The sequence below is a fragment of the Cotesia typhae genome, unplaced genomic scaffold, assembly GCF_013202065.1.
Source record: "Cotesia typhae breed Kobodo isofemale line unplaced genomic scaffold, CoteBio_Ctyphae contig_77, whole genome shotgun sequence".
In the NCBI taxonomy this organism is placed as follows: domain Eukaryota; kingdom Metazoa; phylum Arthropoda; class Insecta; order Hymenoptera; family Braconidae; genus Cotesia; species Cotesia typhae.
This window is the reverse complement of record NW_027423765.1, coordinates 298,667-320,303: the sequence shown is the minus strand read 5'-3', so window position 1 is coordinate 320,303 and position 21,637 is coordinate 298,667. Positions and strand designations below refer to the sequence as shown.

General features: G+C 31.5%; 1 protein-coding gene across 6 annotated transcripts in view; it reads left to right on the top strand.

The window, feature by feature from the left end:
• Sip3 (septin interacting protein 3) overlaps positions 1–21,637 on the top strand; it is a 173,314-nt gene that overhangs the window by 46,635 nt on the left and 105,042 nt on the right. For 4 of the 6 annotated variants that reach the window (XM_074251628.1, XM_074251624.1, XM_074251629.1 and 1 more), the window contains 2 exons: positions 4,187–4,279; positions 6,700–6,852. In XM_074251628.1, the coding sequence (XP_074107729.1) occupies positions 4,187–4,279; positions 6,700–6,852 (246 nt within the window). The remainder of the gene's footprint in view (positions 1–4,186; positions 4,280–6,699; positions 6,853–21,637) is intronic. The other 2 variants (XM_074251630.1, XM_074251627.1) reach the window with 1 other exon arrangement.

Here is a 21,637-nt window from a genome sequence, read left to right as displayed (position 1 = left end):
TACTACAAAATGTCCCGACTTTATCAGCCTGGCGAACTACCACCCGCAATTTCCGTTACCGACACTAGCTAAAATAATAGGTAGTCCCGTGACGTCACAAGACCGCACGAGGAGGGGAAAAACGGTCACAAACCCCGATACTTGAGCGGTGATCGACACTTCGATCTATCCCCCGGTGTCAAACACCACGTTAGATTTATCTTAGTCAATCTTACCACTATTACCACTATACTACTATTACCACTATTAGGTGATTACTCACCAAAACTAAATGATTATTAACAACTACCAAATCTACTAATTAATTAATAAGTTTATATCATCATTATTACTACTATTTTGTGTTAAAATATCATTGTGTTATTATAAATAATTAACCATCGACAACCTAGAATATTGGTAAAATAATCATACCACAAATATATTGTATTTCGTCACCGAATATAATAAGTATAATTCAAGTGTTTAGTTAGTGAAATAAAATTAAGTTTGTTGCAATTTTGTTATCAATCAAGTTAATTTATCCACTACACTATTCACACTGCGTAATTCCATCTAATCAATTACAACACCAACCACGGAAGAAGGACCATCTGCACAGTAACTTTTGTAAGTAAGTAAAATAAATTTAACTGGCACACGTGGTAACTTCTGTCCCATAATCTTTCTAATCGAGCTCTCTTAAAACAAAAGACAATCATAAATACGGGAGCGGAATATCCCAGGGCAGTGGACCAAAATTATAAACGAAATCCAGGCGACTATTTCTTATTCGCGAGGTTTAGTGGCCTGGAAACTAAAATTTTTCATAGAAGTAAAAATTGTAGTGTTTCAACATTTTACCAGTCTAAGCAAGTCAATAATTACAGTTTGATTTTTAGCGTTGCGTTTAAAATTTACCATTTTACTTTGTAAATGTCGACGTTGCTTGTATTAGAAATTTACTAACTTTATTCTATACTTTTTACATATCATAACATCATTTTTTAGATATGAAATGATAAATATTAAAGTCTGAATTCTTAATTATTATACTTTAACATTTTAGACATTTACATGGCGAATATTACTGTTTGAAATAGTATTTTCTTCCATGTAAAGAGTAAATTGTACGGTTTAAATTGTAATTATTACGATGTGAATAGTAAAATCATGATTTTACTGTTTGAAGTGATAATTTTTAGCAGTTGATCATTACTTATTATAAATCGACTGTTATTTATTACAGTTTACTTTTTTCCGTGTATGTTATCGTGCCGTATACGATCCAGTAGATCGCTATAGTTACGAAACTGGATCGTAACCGTCGCGATCCAACTTGACTATACGTAGATCGTGTCTGGCGCGATCCAACGTTACGATCCGATGCATCGTAACGTGCGTATCGCGTCAGCAGCGATACCGTATCGTGCGCGGCAGAAAACTTTTTTTTCAGTGTATATATCTATATATCTTTTTCAGTGTATATATATATATTAGGGTGTGCCAAAATGTAACTTCCTTGGAGGACCTCTTAAAATTGGTATTTTGAGTTCTGCTTTTAACAGGGGCTGTGTTTGGGCATTTTCTGCGATATTTTGAGAGAAGAGGATTTTTTTTTATTTTCATAGAATTTTTTAGCAGAAGCTTAGTTTGGGCATTTCCGCTGAAAATTCAAAATTTGACCGGAAATGCTCAATTAAATCTACTATATATATTAGGGTGGGTCAAAAAAATCGAATAATTTATTTTTGACTTTATACTCTGAAAAATAGGTTCGTAGACACCTAAAAAGAATTCTCTCCAAGTATAAGCTCTTAATTATAACGGGAAGGTCCTCCGCTTTGCGGGTTTCTATTTTTTTCGAATAATCAGATAAAAAATTTATATCTCGCTTCCAACTGCTTGGAAAAATATTCCGTGGCATAGATTTTGTGAGAAATTGAATGCTTTACAAAAAGGTCTCTTATGACTTTTTCAAAAACTCAACCGATTAAAAGATATTCATAGTTGAAGTTTGGCTATTTTAAGGAAAATATTCGTTTTTATTATGAATTTTATAAGTCGATGAAAAAAATTATTTCGGATTGCGGAACTCATGATTTTGTAGGAAATTTACTGCTCTACAAAAATGGTCTCTTATGATTTTTTGATTAAGTGAAGCCGTTACGAGATATTCATCGTCAAACATTAACGAATATCAATATTTCCAGTTTTTGATCAATAATTCGATAAATTTTAATTTAAACTATGAGTTTCAGGAAAATTTACATAAATTTGAGTTTCGATCGATAAAGAAATGTTATAAACAATTTTTTTAATATTGTTTTCAGTCTTGAGCTTGTTTGATTGCATTAAAACAAGAAATTAGAGCATTTTTTTCGACATATAGCCAATGATTAGTTTAATTTGAAGTGAATGACATATTTCTTTGTCAAATTTAATATGAAAAGTATTGAATCAAGTGAGAAACAACCAGTATTTAACTTTTTTATAGATAAATTTTTTATTGAATTATCAATTGCAATATAATTGTCTATATTTTTAACATAACAGTACGCTATTACTATAAATAATTTCTTTTATTACAATTTGGGAATGTTTTTGATGTTCTTTGACAACTTGTAATAAGTACTGGAATTGTTCTTCATTTTTGTCAAGCATTGATTATATTCACTGACTAATGCAACAGCTCGCTCTGCTGTATCATTGACAACTTTTAGTTGTTGAAAGTATTCTTTATTTTCGAGATAACTCTCATTAGTAGGCCATAATTCAACATCGACATCAAGAAAGTCATACGGTAGATCGAAGATTTTGAAAAGATTTAATGACTTTTTAGACACAAAGTCACTCAGAGTTCTCTGCGCCAATGAATTCAAATCTTTTTAGCAATTACAAATCTTTTAGCTTTAGAATCTGTACCTTCACGAGTATTAACAGCTTCAACAATACGTTTTTTTACTTCTAATGGAACGCCATCGTCAAACAGTGATAAAATGGCAAGTTCATCGCTCAAATACCATAAGTGCGAAATCATTTTTTCACACGTAGCTGAAGAAATCAAAGGATTGATATGTTTGTACTCCAATAGATTTTTCATAAACTGCAAGTCATGATAAGCAGCAGTTGTTGCAGAAGTTGATGAAAACCAAGCTTTTAAATACAATGTGACTATAAAAATACAGAAATGACGAAGACCATGCAATTCTTTCTGAGAGAGTTTGAATTCATCTCTGAATAGATACATTTTCAAACTATAAATGGCCTTAGCCATCCATCTAGCATGATGAACAGCACCAGGACGTTTGAAAGAAATCTTTTCTTGAGGCATTTCTCCAAGGAAAATCAATGATAATTCCAATAATTCTTTATCTAACTTATTATAACATTTCTTTATCGATCGAAACTCAAATTTATGTAAATTTTCCTGAAACTCATAGTTTAAATTAAAATTTATCGAATTATTGATCAAAAACTGGAAATATTGATATTCGTTAATGTTTGACGATGAATATCTCGTAACGGCTTCACTTAATCAAAAAATCATAAGAGTCCATTTTTGTAGAGCAGTAAATTTCCTACAAAATCATGAGTTCCGCAATCCGAAATAATTTTTTTTCTCGACTTATAAAATTCATAATAAAAACGAATATTTTCCTTAAAATAGCCAAACTTCAACTATGAATATCTTTTAATCGGTTGAGTTTTTGAAAAAGTCATAAGAGACCTTTTTTGTAAAGCATTCAATTTCTCACAAAATCTATGCCACGGAATATTTTTCCAAGCAGTTGGAAGCGAGATATAAATTTTTTTATCTGATTATTCGAAAAAAATAGAAACCCGCAAAGCGGAGGACCTTCCCGTTATAATTAAGAGCTTATACTTGGAGAGAATTCTTTTTAGGTGTCTACGAACCTATTTTTCAGAGTATAAAATCAAAAATAAATTATTCGATTTTTTTGACCCACCCTAATATATATATATAAAGCGCTTGTATATATATGGTCTGATAGTCAAATTTTATATCCAGCTATTTATGGGCATGTCAGGGCATATATCGAGTATCAAATTTTCTATGACCATTTACGAACCTTAAATTTTCTTTTCTAAAGTAGATAACCGAATCAGATTACTTTTTCTCGAGTTAATAATTTTAATCGCACTGACTCGAATAAATTTTTGAAACCATATATATTGTTTTCAGGTGATGTATGCTCAGGGGCTGATATTCGTTTTCATGACCAATACGTTCCTTCGAAAAATATTTTTTGGCAATCTACGTGCGGCCGAATTAGAGGTAAGATTATAAAGATTCAATTTTTATTTACTTTTAACCATGTTGTTGGGTATTAATGAGTAATTATATAAATAGAAAGTGTTGAAAGTAATTCTCAATAGCGTTTCACTGTATCGATCGAACATATAACAAGACTGAAAAATACAATTGGTATCCGTATAAGATACTCGGAGAAAAAAGTATTGCTATTATTACGATTCGGACATCGAGTGTCTATATTGCTATGGTCTATATTGCTATGGTTTATAGATAATTAGTTGTCTTTAATTAAATGTTGATTACATTTTGTTGCATATTATTATTTTTTTAGTTTTTTTTGTATGTTATTGTCATTTACATAAATACAAATTCCCTTTGTAGTTTGATTAGTTTAAATCTTTTGTGTGGATTGACAGTCAAGAATTGGGTTAGGTTAAAAAATTTTTAAATAATGACTTACATCAGTTGGACTTTATCATATATGACTTTTGTTTATCTTTTCCTTTAATTTTTAAAAATATTACTATTATTAGCCTAGAAATTTGTATTATTGAAATATTCATTTGAAAAAGGGAATTTTTTTTATCATAAAAAAAATTTTACAATGGAATTTTTACTCCTTTGTAACCAGAGTATTTAGCCTGGGTCCAGTTGGTCACCCCTTTCCTTTTTAAAAAGGGCGCCACTGGGATTTTAGACACGGTGTCCCATAAACCGGAGAAGCATGAGAAGGGAAAGTCAAGGACGTGAGAAGTTCGAAAGGGCTGCAAATAATACTGAGAAAATTATTTAAACAAATAAAGTTATTTATTCAATTCAATGATAAAATTTAACAAATTCAAAAATTAGCTTACAAACTAACCTAATCGTGAGAACCTCTCACCTACGCCGGCACTGCCAGATAATATTACAACTAAATATCAATTAACTCTACATTTTTCTGAACCTCGTCAATCAGACGGAATACCTTAAAATACCAATAATTACCTCGTCAGCCTGGCGGACTACCAAAATTTATCTTCTCTACTCAATTTTAAATCCTTATATATTTTCCCTCGTCTACCAGACAGAACCTATAATTACCACTTACTAGAATAGTCAACTGGACTCACTTAAACTATGAACTATTGTCCACCGGACGCTAACTTAATCTACAAAATTCTCTTATTACCCATATTTTCTTGATTACCAATAACTGAATGTTAAAACTTTGTATTCTGAAAATTCACCAGAATTACGCTTAACATATATTCAACACAAAATTCTGATTCCCTTCATCAGTTCCGAACTCAATTCCTAATTAAATTCATTTATTAAATTACTTAACTAAATTTCTTCATTAAAATTATCAATCAATTTCTGTTATGAAACTTACTGGCTAATTTCAATTCTTAATTTCTACTAAATTCAATCTATAATTTTCTTGACAAATCTTTATTAATCATCTTTTAAGTCCAATGAATTTATCAATAATTTTATTCACTAAATTAACCAAATTCATTAAATTCAGCCCACCGGCCTAAATTCAATTTTACCAAAAATTCTAAAATTCAACTACTCTTACTCTAAAGCGTCTCAACCAAATTCTCAGCCATAGAACTTTCTATAATGACCTTTACTAACTAAATTACACACTTGCTATTTTTATTCAATTTTCTGTCTGAAAAAATTCTTAAGTAAAATTTATTTATTATAGCTAAAAGGCCTATAATAAATTACTAATAAATTTATTGCCAATAAATTAATGATAAATTAATAAAATTCATTGTTATAAATAAGTATCCAGTGTCAAAACTAACTAAATGACCTTATTGATGGAAAAATTATTTAAATATAAACCCGCTAATATAAAATGGCTATTAGAGACGGTTACAATAAAACTCAAGAATTCAATTCAGTTATTTCCAATGGATCGCTACATTAGCAATATTTTTTACTCCGTGTATAACTTTTTTTTTTTTTTTTTTTTTTTTTTTTTTTTTAGAAATATCGTGAGAGGAATTTGAAGAACTTAAGTGAAATAATTTTCATCAAGTTGAATAGAGCTGGCATTTACTTGAGCAATTTACACATCCAATGCTTAGATGTTATTTGTGATGGCAATATCCTGCAATAAATGAACATTTTGTCATTGGTTCAGGTTATATAATTTAACATCTGTTTAACACCAAATTACGCTGTTTGGTTTTATCCAAGTATAATATTTTTTATTTATACATAGAAATTGTCAACTTTTAAATGACTGCAAAACTAACCTTTTGTGGTGTTCAACTTATAATTTAAAATTTTTATGCGCGGATATTCAAGAACAATTATATTAAGACAAGCTCTGAATAATAAAAAAATGTAGACTCGATTATTTATTACGATTATATTATAAAATTATTCTTAGAAATTTCTTTATTTTTGTCGAATTTCAATTGGTTATTGTTTTCTTCCAGCATCTTGTAGAGAAAGCATGGTATGCAGTCACTGAAACGTGTCTGGCTTTTACTGTCTTCAGAGATGATTTCAGTCCAAAGTTTATAGCATTATTTACGTTGCTATTGTTTCTGAAATCTTTCCATTGGCTTGCTGAAGACCGAGTCGACTACGTAAGATATATTTTATTGATATATTTTTTCTTCATTTGCTATTGATATGTAACTATTATATGCACTAGGGTATCCGTTACCTACCAAGTTTGTTTTTTAACTTCTATTCCTGCTAAGAAAAATTAAAATTTTCAAAAATTGAGGAGGTATTGGTCCTAGCTCGTTTTTCAAAAATTGAATTTTTATCAGATGCAACAAAATTTTTTTCGATTTAAAAGTTATAACCGTTGGTAACAGAGATTTACTGTTTTTGTTACTCGATGGTGAAGACGTCAAGCAAAATAGAACGTTGTCTAGGTCGCCCAAAATAAATGCAAATAGAGGACTTAGAAGGTGCCTTCAGCCTGAAATTCAAGCTGGGTTAGTGTACTTTTGGACACCAGTTATTTTTTTCCTATCAGGAAAATAACAACCCTTTAGGCTCAGGATCAACCTGCAGGCATCCGTGGGAAAAGAAAAATATAATCGTATTAAGAGAGAAAGAGGATAATAACATAGAAAATTAAGAAGTATTAGCAAATAAAATGGCAAACATAAATAATCAATTACAATCAAATGATTTATTACAAACTCAAATTAATTAAATTTAAGTCTAGAGCTAAACTCCTTCGTCGAGTAGACTGCATAATAGTAATTATAATAATAATATCGCTCCCAATTGTTAACAATTAATTACAAAATATTGGTCTCAATCCTTAGTAAACTGTTTCGTTGTCAAATAACGATATTTATAAATTATTAGAAATTATATCTGACGATTATTTCATTAAAGTAAATCTAAATTCCTTCATTAGATTATCTTGACCAACTATAATTATAAATTTAAAATATTACTGGCTGACTCGAGGACCCAAACAGATGGCTTTTGGGACAGGTGCTTTATTATGACAGGTGCTTTATATTATTATATAAATAATATTGATTCGATCAAATAATAGTAATATTTAATATACCATAAATAAACAAATTAATCAATGCTAGGAGACGACGCGGTGCTCGGAAAATACTCAAGCTCAACTTGTGAGTTACTTACCGAACAATCAGGTGAACTCGAGTTACATGATCGATGGTTCTGGCGTGTCGCCCAATTTTGCTCGCCTCGAAAACGTCTGAGACCTCGTGTCCGATTACGAGGGCCTCTCAAGTCATTTACCAAAATTACTAGTCTCTTTCCTCGCGATCGATAGTATAGGGTATCAGTCGTACGAGTAAAGGCTGTTATCAATTATCAATATTATGCTTTAACATTTCTTTCGTTACCTGTCCCAATACCCATCGTTAGACCTCGAACTTCAAATGCTGAGAAGCTTATAATATGCTTAGATAAATTATGGCAAAGATTCTTGGCGATACATACATACAATAATAATGTGAAATCATAAACAGTTCAATGTAAACATCTGAAATGAATGTAAGATTAATACTTAACCACTGATAACAATTACATAGTAATTCTTAATTATGAATAATAATAATAATAATAATAAATTCAACAGAATGAATAAATTAATACACATTATAAAAATGTTAGACGCACCGAGCGTGGATCTGTTGCCAAATCTTTTTAGAGTATCATTTTTATTTAACACCTTTTTGAAAGAATTGATTTGTTTATGGAATAAATGTAAGTTTGATGAACGTGAACTTGGCGTGATTTTTACAGTGAAACTGTTTTTGTTTAGGTTTTGAAGGTTTTGGTTTTAAATTTAATTGTAAGAAACTCTGAAAAAAATAAGGAAAACGGTTGACCCTGGAGGCCATCTCTGTAACTTCCCGCTAATTCCATACCTGGGCGCTTAAAATTGCACTTATAAGGTTTTTGAGCTTTTTGAGCTCAAAAATACAATTTGTGTATTATTTTGGACTCTCCAAGGTCAGAGAGATGGCTTTTCTATACTTTTGAACTCTTCGAGCTTAAAAGTCTGATAGAAGTTTCATAAAATACTTACAACGGTTATTACAACCGTAATAACCGTTGAATGAATGAACTGATTTTTACGCAGTTGTCAGCATTCGACGCAGTTCATTGGGCTTCATCAAGAATCTCTAAGTTTAAATGTATTGAACTAGAAATTTCAGAGTAATTCCGTAAAAAGACTTTTTTTGGTTTTCTTTCGTTCAGGATATCTCTCGAACTAATCAACCGATTTTGACCGGATTGGCATTGATCGACGTGGTTTTTTATTGTTAAAAGCTAATAAGTTTTTTAAGTTGATTGATAAATACGTTTAAAAGTGATTCCTAAAAAACAACTTTTAAAAAAAATGTTTTTGAAGTGAAACTTCTTTGCGCGCGTTGAGTGTAAAATTTCAAGGTCGCGTCACAATAATAATAACATGAGCATCACAATAATCATAATATGAGCGTCACATTAAAAGACGCACATATGTACGTAGTCGGAGAGAAAAAGATAAAGATATAAAGGAATTCTATACTTTTACACTATAGAAATGTTATTTTCATGTGCACATGCGTTGTATTTTAGATTGTAGGTACACTGCTCTTAAATGTTATTATTATTATGTATTTTATAACTTCGTGTTTGTTTATACTGTTTTATTATAACGTTTTCATTCAGATATTTTAATATTCGACACCATTGTTACGTCGAAAACGCAACTAAAATTTAATTATTTTTATCCTAGCCGTTAGGCTAATAGATAAGGATCTGAAGCTTTATGGGAAGGGGATGAAGTTATAATATAAGAAAATGAATTCAATTTAATAAATATATTATAAAATTATCATACAAAGATTTGAACTATTAAAACAAACATAAAAATCTCAATTAAGAACTTACTTAAATGTCATTGTTACCGTTTCTTTACATAATTGAAATTTACTTTACTGACAATTGTTTTTTTGAATCTGACGCGTGGTTTCATTGAAACTTATAAAAACTTGTAACCAGGGGGTTTTGCCCAAGTTCAGTTAGCTACTTCTTTCCTCTTTAGAAAGGGCGCCACTGGGATTTTAGACACGGTGTCCCAGAAACCGGGGAAGCATGAGAGGGAAAAGACAGGGTCGTGAGAAGTCCGAGAAAAGCTGTAAATAAAACTGAGAAAAATTATTTATAACAATTTAAAATAATTTATTCAATCAATCTACAAACTTAACAATTTCCTTATAACTAACTTAATTGTGAGAACCTCTCACCTACGTTGGCCCTTGCCAATTATTCTTACAACTTAAACTAACTTAATCGTGAGAACCTCTCACCTACGTTGGCCCTTGCCAATTCTTCTTACAACTAAATAACCAATTTATTCAAACCTCGTCACTCCGACGGAATACCTTAAAAACTCAATTTCCTCGTCAACCTGACGGAATACCGATTAAAACCTATTCCCGACTACGCCCCCGATTCGGGCGTTTATGCAGCGGTTTCCTAACTTAATCCGTTGTACCCCCGACTCGGGCGTCTATACAACGTTTCTAAATACTCACTAAATTCCATACAGAAATCGTCCACCGGACGCTAACTTAATACCCACTTTATCCGAATTACTAATTGTCTAAATTCCTTGAATTTTACGCTCAACATTTCTTTAATACCAAATATCAAATTCGCTAATTTAATTCATTACCAAAATTTCTCAGCTAAATTCATTAACAATTATCTCAATAGATTAATTCACTATATTTACTAAATTAATTAAATTCAGCCCAACGGCCTAGAATAAATATTACAAAATTTCAAATTTCAAATTCTACAAATTTAATAAGCCTCATTAAATATTCAAACTACATATATTCCAAAGTGACCTTGACTATCTAAATTACACAAATGCTTCTACTATTTCAACTTAATCAATTAATTTTAACTAAATAATTTCCCATAACAAAAAGGCTTGCTACAAACTAATTAATTGACATATGTGAATAATTTACTTACAACAGAATCTACTAAATTAAAAAGTGACATCTGAGACAATAACGATCATTAATTGACAAAATTTTATTACAGTTAATTCGGCCTCTCAATTTTCAAATTCAAGCTTGGTTTGAAATAATTGTAATAATAATACCTGACTTAACTTTTACAACTCTCCAACGTTGAGTGAAGTCCTGGTGGAAACTGGCGAAATCAGCGGCTGGTTGGTCTCTCTCTCGTCTTCAATGAACTATCTGACTCCAAGTAAAGGGTTCCCAATTCCGGATCGTAGATTGACTTCCTTCTTGATGGTCCCAAATCTTGATGACAGAATTTATTACACAGCACTACACTGACTCACTGTTTTGCCAAAAGCCTAACTGTCTCAAAGCGTCACTGGCTCAAAGCCTGGCTCCAAAAGGTGTTACTTGTTCCAAGGGGAAGGGCCTGGCTCAAAAAGCCTCGATGTTTCTTTTGTCGGCTCTTTTATAACCCTCAACTCCGAGTTCTCGAACTTTCCTATTGTAAACCCCGCTTCGTTTTTGGGGACAGCAGTGGGGACTTTCGATTTGCACGCCCGGTGACAAGTCTGAACTACTTGTCAAAAATCGAACGGTAAGGGAAAACCCTCATTTATCGTGGTGTCAATAAAGTGGTCGATAACGACCATGGGAAGTTCAGTTTTCCCTGTCACAAACTTTTTCGATGTTAACACTAGGACGTCAGGACAACGAGAGATATTTTTGTTGAAAATCGTAAAGGTGTCGAATTTTAGGACGTTACTTATTTTTACTAGATGGGAGAAATAATGTCCAATTATTTTTCTATTTCCTTGAGCCCTTGCCCTCCCTCTTAGATTTTTCTATAATGTTGCATGAGTCCCCTCTACTTGGGTCAGAGTACAATATCGCTTCTCCTTTACTCTTATGCTCTATTATACGTCTATGTGTTTGTGTATACGTAAGCGCATTTATGCATAGACAAAGACATACATGTGTACTATTTTAGATTAAATTATTTATTGTGACCAAATTTTTATATTAAATTATTTATTTAAACGTATGAATAAAATAAGTATTTCAATAAAGCATATCTTAATTATTTTGAATTCAATGATTTAATTGTAGAAATATTTTTGCTTCGATCATTTGTAAATTTATTATTTTTTTTGTTTAAACTTAAAGTATAGTTATTAAATTTTGTTCCTTAAATTATCAACATATATTTTTTTTTCTGTTGATACTAGAATTATCATAACATTCCTTTTTATTTTTTTCTTTTATCATTATTTACTTTTATTTTATTTAAACTATTGTTTATATATACATTTATTTTGTTATCGAAAACTTCTATTTCGGATCTCGACAAAGTTTAAAATTCCATTAGGGTATTTGTTCAGGCTCAAATCCCTTAGTATGATCAGGCCCAACTAAAACTAAATTTTTAAAATAAGTTTCTTTTGAAAATACTATTGATAAATTTGAAGATAACAAAATTTTAAAAATAAAATAAATGTATGTAATTAGTTGTAAGAACATAAAATTATTTATGAATAATTAAATTCTATTTGTTATAAAATAAACATGTCGGACGTTGAGTCCGACATAACACCATTAATTAATTTTTTATATGAAAAATTTAGTCTGCAATTAAATAATAATCCTAACATGTCGACAACTAAATACGGAACCACAATAGATGCCATTTTTACACGATATTTAGAAAATATTGAAACAAGAACTTATGTTTCATATTTTAGTTACCATATAATGCTTTAGTGACAACCATATCATTACAAATATCATCAGATGATGTTGTACATATTGAAGAAATAAATTGAAAGAATATGTGACATAAATGGTGTAAATTTTTCTCATTTAATCCTTTCAATACTATATATCAGTTAAATTCTTTCCATACTATATATGCATAAATCCTTTATGTACCTGTCTTTGATATCTATTAACTATTAATTAATGAATTATAAATTGAGTTTGCCAAAGAAGTTTCACTTCTAACATGCGTACTCTGTACACACGCTCTATTTTTTTTTTTTTTTTCAGTTCTTTTGAGATTTCTCAAAATCTATCGGTCCAAATAGTTTTCAAAATTTAATTTCGGTCAAGCTCTTTTGGATGGAGCCAACCGCGATGAAATCGGTCAGGGCGTTCGAAAGTTATAAGCGGTTCACATACTTTCACACACACACACACACACACACACACACACACACACACACACACACACACACACGCGCGCGCGCGCATATAGATACGGTGACATCACCGCAGGAATAGTCAGCAAAACTTTCTGTGACCTTCAAACGTCGAGATCTGATGGAAACTAGATTTCTGCAAAACAGGGTAAAATCAATAACTTCCCGATTTTTGAAAATTTTCGATTTTACTTAGCGGGAAGTTTAAAATTTATTTTTAATAATATAATATTAACTACAATAAAGTATAACTGAATTCATTTACTAAAAACGAAATTAAATAATAAATTTAAAACTATTCACTAATTATGTTCAAAAAATTATCTTATAAAAAAATAGTTTTTCAAATGTTTGTCAAACAATTTTAAAGATTATAAGATTTGAATTATCAATGTCTAAATTATAGCAACTGTTTAGAACCAACACTTTCCACGGTGATCAAAATTTTGAAACCGGATGAATTTTAATGAAAGAAAACAATATTTAGAACTATTTTGTGACATACTTACTGATGATCTACCCGAACATACTACACGAAAGGCTGATCAATATCGTGATTATTTAATCTATATTATGTTTACGTTATGACACAGCCAATAATTCTAAAACGGTTGCAATGGTAAATCCGTTTCATTAAATAAACTCTAAAAGGAATGATATTGTGTGTGTGTGTGTGTGTGTGTGTGTGTGTGTGTGTGTGTGTGTGTGTGTGTGTGTGTGTGTGTGTGTGTGTGTGTGTGTGTGTGTGTGTGTGTGTGTGTGTGTGTGTGTGTGTGTGTGTGTGTGTGTGTGTGTGTGTGTGTGTGTGTGTGTGTGTGTGTGTGTGTGTGTGTGTGTGTGTGTGTGTGTGTGTGTGTGTGTGTGTGTAAAACTTTCAAACGGTATGACCGATTTCATCGCGGTTGGCGTCATTCGAAAGAGCTCGACCAAACTTAGATCTTGAATACAACTCAGACTGATTCGGACCGATAGATTTCGAAAAATCTTAAAGAAACTGAAAAAATGTGAAAAAATTTTTTTTTCCAAGTGGTTTCTTTGTATTAACTTTTCAACGGCTCCATCGATCATCTCCAAAAATTAATCAGCTCTTAACCTCTAAAAACCACGTCGATTTCCGCTAATCCAGACAAAATCGGTTAATTCATTTGAGAGATATCGTGAACGAAAGAAAACCGAAAAAAGTGTTTTTTCGGAAGTACTCCGAAATTTTGTGTTCGATCAATCCAAACTCAAAAATTCTTTACGTGGCTTAAAATACTGCGTTGAATGCTGCTAACCGCTTAAAAATCGGTTCATTTATTCGAAAGTTGTTGTAGTTTGCAAATTCAAAAAATAGTGTTCCATCAAACTTCTATCAAACTTTTAAGCTCGAAGAACTCAAAAGCATAGAGAAGCTATATCTTTGAGCTTGGAGAACACAAAATAACACATGAATCATATTTTTGAGCTCGAAGAGCTCAAAAACATAAAATTGCAATTGTACGCGCTCAGATATGGAATTAGCGGGAAGTTGTAGGGATGGCCTTGTTATGTCCGAATCGATTATAACATTATGTGAAGTGGTGGCAGAAAAATTTTCTCACTTGGCACCACAGATTTCTGCGATACAGTTTTAAACTCAGGAGTCAAACTATTTCTTACTGGCCAAATTTTCATTTTCTAATGTTTTTCTCTTGCGCAACTGTCCCACTCACAAACAAAGCAGCAAAATTTTGTGTATCCTCCTTGTAATCCAGTAAGTACAGTGACGATATTAAAATCAATAGAAATATTCCATAGGTATTGAGAATATTCAATTTTTTCCAGTAATACCTCCAAGTTTGCATAATTTTCCTTTATGTTCGTAGCATGTGCACCGGGCACAGATGGGTATTTATTACAATTATGGAGTAGAACAGCTTTTAAGCTTATTTTAAAAGCATCAATAAAAAGTCTACGTTTACTATAATCTTCTGGAAAACTTAATTCTTGAAGAAGCCTTGCAGCATCATTACAATATACTGAATCATTTTCTTTGAAAAAGTAACTCGTAAATCTTCTCACCTCGTACAAAAATATAAAACTCTGGTACTTTTATCCAATAGATTTCACTGTTTTAATCGTGATCCAAGAAATTGCGCTTTAGATTTTTAAAGTCCCAAATCTCTAACAAGACCATTTAAGTCGCCTTGTTTAAGTAAATGAGGTTCTTTATATGGATTAGAACATCCAGACAAAGTGCATTAAGATGGAGATGTACCGGCAGAAAAAAAAAAAAAACTCGATTGACATTGTAGAATAGAAATGTTTTTATTTTTCACCTTCTCATTAATTAGTGGAACTGGAGGTAAAGTTTATTCACCACGAGAAATTGGTCTCTTTGCAGATAGGACGTTCGGGTATACAATCTTATTTTTCATTGTTAGTAGATTTCATAGAAATCTAACGAATGCATTGGTCCTCGAGACGGAACTTTTAAAAAATTTTACTATATTTCGATTATACTCGTCGAGCTGAGTCGGAAAATGTATATAGTTCAAAAGTTTATATATGTATGTATATTAACTTGTGTATCATAATGTATGTTGTAACGGGTTTGAACCGTCCCTTGGTCACCCCTTTATTTAAAATTTATAATTAAGGGCGCCACTGGAATTTTTATCACGGTTTCCAGAACCGGTCCAAGTAAGAGAGATATCACAGGGTCGAGAGAAATCATAAAATTTGACATAAATAAAACAATTAAAATTGGCATTAATTATAAATTTATTTTAACAAATTGACAACAATTAAATCTTATTTTAATGCTCACAGACACTCATACTTATAAAAGTTACTTATTCCTACAATGCCCTCATATGGAGCGTCTATATCGCAGTTTCTATCAAAATTTCCTATTCCTACGATACCCTCATATGGAGCGTCTATATCGCAGTTTCTATCATAGTTGCCTATTCCTGCGATACCCTCATATGGAGCGTCTATACCGCAGTTTCTAACTAAATCGCGCTGTCCACAGGACCCTCACGCTCTAAGACTCTAGACATGACCCTGGGTGGTCGCCCGGACCCCTGCCTAAGGTTCATACCGTCCTTAGCTCTTTCGCTGTCGCCCGGACCCTCACTACGGGACTAAGGAACCTGAAGTCGACTAGGACAGAGGAGGATACCATGACACTAGTCGACAACCTGCTAATCCTAACCTCCTTGACTGCCCGTGAACGAGGAGTGTATACTGTAAAATATTTTCCACACACACACACTCAATTCTCAATAAAACAATTTATCTAAATACACATGTTACGTCGAAAACGCAACTAAAATTTAATTATTTTTATCCTAGCCGTTAGGCTAATAGATAAGGATCTGAAGCTTTATGGGAAGGGGTTGATGTTTATAATATAAGAAAATGAATTCAATTTAATAAATATATTATAAAATTATCATACAAAGATTTGAATTATTAAAACAAACATAAAAATCTCAATTAAGAACTTACTTAAATGAACACTTATGTAAAGAAACATACCGTTTCTTTACATAATTGAAATTTACTTTACTAACAATTGTTTTTTTTTTTTAATCTGACGCGTGGTTTCATTGAAACTTAATCTAAATTTATTTGGCCAATTTTATAATAATATTAATTCTAAATTTAACCTCTTTTATTTTTAAATGCGAAATTTTCTGACTTATTGAATTTTTTATTTGTTCAAATTTAATTTTAATTAATTTTAACCTCGACTTATAATTTAGATATTTTAATTAAATTCGAATAATTAATTAATTAATCAAGTAGGGCGATTGGAAGTCGGAACCTGGCCTGTACCTAGAGTTTCCGGGGACGACGCAATAATTTACCGAGGTTACACTTTTTTACCTGAGAATTCTTTGACGACTTCTTTTCTTTATTCGGGTCTCTTGTCGTTCTCGTGGACTTCTAATAGAGGCAACTTTGTCGGCCAAATCTCACGACTTCCTCGGTACTCGGGTTCACTTGCGTCGCAGCTCGGGGTTTTCAACAATAATTTATCTAGTATTTCCAAAATCTCGTGCTGGTTGCTCGGGCTCCGGCTTCACAATAACGTTTTTCCGTGCGGCAACTTCACTTGTCCCTCGTGTGGGATTATCCCCACCCGCGGAACGCTTATTTCCTAGGCCCCGGAACTTATGTAAATTTTATTTCTACTGCGCGAGCATCCTAGACCACAGCGCCCTGTGATCTGTCGATGACTAACCACGGCTAGGGTGAGAACTTTCAACGGATAATGAAGGAGCCCCGTGACAATGTATATTTAATTTGAGTATCATATTATATGTATAGTCTCAAATCATGGTCTATTCCGCTATGCTATGTATGAAATTTGCTGTTGCACTCGTTTTACCAAACGTCATCCAAAACTTATCGTTGTGGTTTGAAAATTCAAAAAATCGTTCTCCGTGAAACTTCTATCAGACTTATGAGCTCGAAGAAACAAAACAAGTTTGTCGTAGAGAATAAAATTTTCAAGAAAAGACTTATTAGTCGTTTTTTGGTATCTCCAAAATTTGAACCGAATTTAAAATTTAAAATTTTTTAGAAATACAAACAGATATTGTAACTTTGATTTCTGATTTTAAATTCAAATTTTGGAAAAAATGATACAGATAGCGGAAAACAACCAAGGGCTTCTTTGTAGAAAATGAAATTTTCAAAAAAAAAAACTCCTCATTAGTTTTTTTGTATCTCTAAAATTTGACTCAAAATTGAAATTTCAAATTATTTAGAAATATAAACAAATATCGTAACATGTTATTCAATATCATCACAGTCGATGGTATATATATATATATATATATATATATATATATATATATATATATATATATATATACATATATGTCTGACGTACGGGGTTTTCGCCGACATTTTCACTAGTAAAATGGGGCTTTTGCCGACATCTGGGGTATTCGCCGACGGTCGGCGAAACGTACGTACAATGAAAGGGGTTTTCGCCGACCGTCGGCGAAAACCCCATATGTCGTATTTATTTATTTAATAAATTTTGATCCTAAAGCAAGTGCTCCCTAAGGACCATCATAATTAAGTTCATAATGAGTGCGTATTAAATTAATATAATATTAATTGTAATATGGAAATGATATTAATTAATAGTATATAATAGATAAATTATAGATAATTTAATATGATAAGTAATGTGATAACATAACGTAATAGGTAATACTCAGTATAATAATGATAAGAATTGTTTTTGTTATTGAATCTTCACAACATTGTTTACAGAGTTGTTAAGGTCTATATTGAAATACAAAGGTTGTGATAGTATAAAATACTAGGTTTTCGCAAACATTCTAGCAAGAGTAAGAAGGGGACACTTTGGCTTTACTAAAAAATTTTTATTTTGTATTATCAATGTCATGAGATCGTTCAGTCATTACCGGCGTTTATGACATCTGGGAACCATAAGGGCGCATAGAGAGAATTTTTAACTTCCCTCTAAGTAAATTGAAAATTTTCGAAAATCGGGAAATTATTAGTTTTACTCCGGTTTTTAAAAATTGAGTTTTCAACAGATCTCGACGTTTTGAGGTCCTAGGAAGCGCCCCTAAATGTTTCCGTGATGATGTTTGTACGGCTGTGTGTGTGTGTGTGTGTGTGTGGCCGTATGTAAAACTCTCATAACTTTTGAACGGCTTGACCGATTTCATCGCGGTTGGTAGCATTCGAGAGTGCTCCGCCAAACATAGATTTCCTGTAAGTTGGAACCGATTCGGACCGGTAGATTCCGAGAAATTACAAAAAAAGTGGAAAAAAAGTTGTTTTTTTTTTTATTTTCTCAAAACATCTCCGAATTGGCTATAGGCAATTTTAAGCGCCTATAAGTATGGAATTAGCAGGGAGTTGCAGGGATGGCGTTTAGGGTGAACCGTTTTGCTAATTTTTTTTTTATTTTTTTGCTTAAAAAAAACTTTAATCAATGGGACAACTATTCCCGCTCATCCCGGGCAGGGCCGATTTTTTTTATGTCGGACTTAACCGAGTCCGAGTCCGACATAACCAGGATAAACATTAGGGTGGGTCAAAAAAATCGAATAATTTATTTTTGATTTTATACTCTGAAAAATAGGTTCGTAGACACCTAAAAAGAATTCTCTCCAAGTATAAGCTCTTAATTATAACGGGAAGGTCCTCCGCTTTGCGGGTTTCTAATTTTTTCGAATAATCAGATAAAAAAATTTATATCTCGCTTCCAACTGCTTGGAAAAATATTCCGTGGCATAGATTTTGTGAGAAATTGAATGCTTTACAAAAAAGGTCTCTTATGACTTTTTCAAAAACTCAACCGATTAAAAGATATTCATAGTTGAAGTTTGGCTATTTTAAGGAAAATATTCGTTTTTATTATGAATTTTATAAGTCGATGAAAAAAATTATTTCGGATTGCGGAACTCATGATTTTGTAGGAAATTTACTGCTCTACAAAAATGGTCTCTTATGATTTTTGATTAAGTGAAGCCGTTACGAGATATTCATCGTCAAACATTAACGAATATCAATATTTCCAGTTTTTGATCAATAATTCGATAAATTTTAATTTAAACTATGAGTTTCAGGAAAATTTACATAAATTTGAGTTTCGATCGATAAAGAAATGTTATAAACAATTTTTTTAATATTGTTTTCAGTCTTGAGCTTGTTTGATTGCATTAAAACAAGAAATTAGAGCATTTTTTCGACATATAGCCAATGATTAGTTTAATTTGAAGTGAATGACATATTTCTTTGTCAAATTTAATATGAAAAGTATTGAATCAAGTGAGAAACAACTAGTATTTAACTTTTTTATAGATAAATTTTTTATTGAATTATCAATTGCAATATAATTGTCTATATTTTTAACATAACAGTACGCTATTACTATAAATAATTTCTTTTATTACAATTTGGGAATGTTTTTGATGTTCTTTGACAACTTGCAATAAGTACTGGAATTGTTCTTCATTTTTTGTCAAGCATTGATTATATTCACTGACTAATGCAACAGCTCGCTCTGCTGAATCATTGACAACTTTTAGTTGTTGAAAGTATTCTTTATTTTCGAGATAACTCTCATTAGTAGGCCATAATTCAACATCGACATCAAGAAAGTCATACGGTAGATCGAAGATTTTGAAAAGATTTAATGACTTTTTAGACACAAAGTCACTCAGAGTTCTCTGCGCCAATGAATTCAAATCTTTTTTAGCAATTACAAATCATTTAGCTTTAGAATCTGTACCTTCACGAGTATTAACAGCTTCAACAATACTTTTTTACTTCTAATGGAACGCCATCGTCAAACAGTGATAAAATGGCAAGTTCATCGCTCAAATACCATAAGTGCGAAATCATTTTTTCACACGTAGCTGAAGAAATCAAAGGATTGATATGTTTGTACTCCAATAAATTTTTCATAAACTGCAAGTCATGATAAGCAGCAGTTGTTGCAGAAGTTGATGAAAACCAAGCTTTTAAATACAATGTGACTATAAAAATACAGAAATGACGAAGAACATGCAATTCTTTCTGAGAGAGTTTGAATTCATCTCTGAATAGATACATTTTCAAACTATAAATGGCCTTAGCCATCCATCTAGCATGATGAACAGCACCAGGACGTTTGAAAGAAATCTTTTCTTGAGGCATTTCTCCAAGGAAAATCAATGATAATTCCAATAATTCTTTATCTAACTTATTATAACATTTCTTTATCGATCGAAACTCAAATTTATGTAAATTTTCCTGAAACTCATAGTTTAAATTAAAATTTATCGAATTATTGATCAAAAACTGGAAATATTGATATTCGTTAATGTTTGACGATGAATATCTCATAACGGCTTCACTTAATCAAAAAATCATAAGAGACCATTTTTGTAGAGCAGTAAATTTCCTACAAAATCATGAGTTCCGCAATCCGAAATAATTTTTTTCATCGACTTATAAAATTCATAATAAAAACGAATATTTTCCTTAAAATAGCCAAACTTCAACTATGAATATCTTTTAATCGGTTGAGTTTTTGAAAAAGTCATAAGAGACCTTTTTGTAAAGCATTCAATTTCTCACAAAATCTATGCCACGGAATATTTTTCCAAGCAGTTGGAAGCGAGATATAAATTTTTTTATCTGATTATTCGAAAAATTAGAAACCCGCAAAGCGGAGGACCTTCCCGTTATAATTAAGAGCTTATACTTGGAGAGAATTCTTTTTAGGTGTCTACGAACCTATTTTTCAGAGTATAAAATCAAAAATAAATTATTCGATTTTTTTGACCCACCCTAATAAACATCTCGTCCTGGTATACGTAAATGTATTTTATTTCCTCTATAAAACACACACACATACACACACACACACACACACACACACATACACACACACACACAGACATAGTGACAACCTCGCGAGAATAGTCAGGAAAGCTTCCTAGGACCTCAAAACGTCGAAATCTGATGAAAACTCGATTTTCGAAAAACGGGGTAAAACCAATAACTTCCCGAATTTTTAAAATTTTCAATTTTCTTAGCGGGAAGTTAAAAAGGCCAACTTTGAAAAAATAACGATTTTGCTAAAAAAAAAAAAAAAACGATTATTTTGCAGAATTAATCATATTTAATTTTTTTGTGGATTTTTTCAAAAAGTTCATTCAAAAACAAAAATTTAAAAAAGAAAG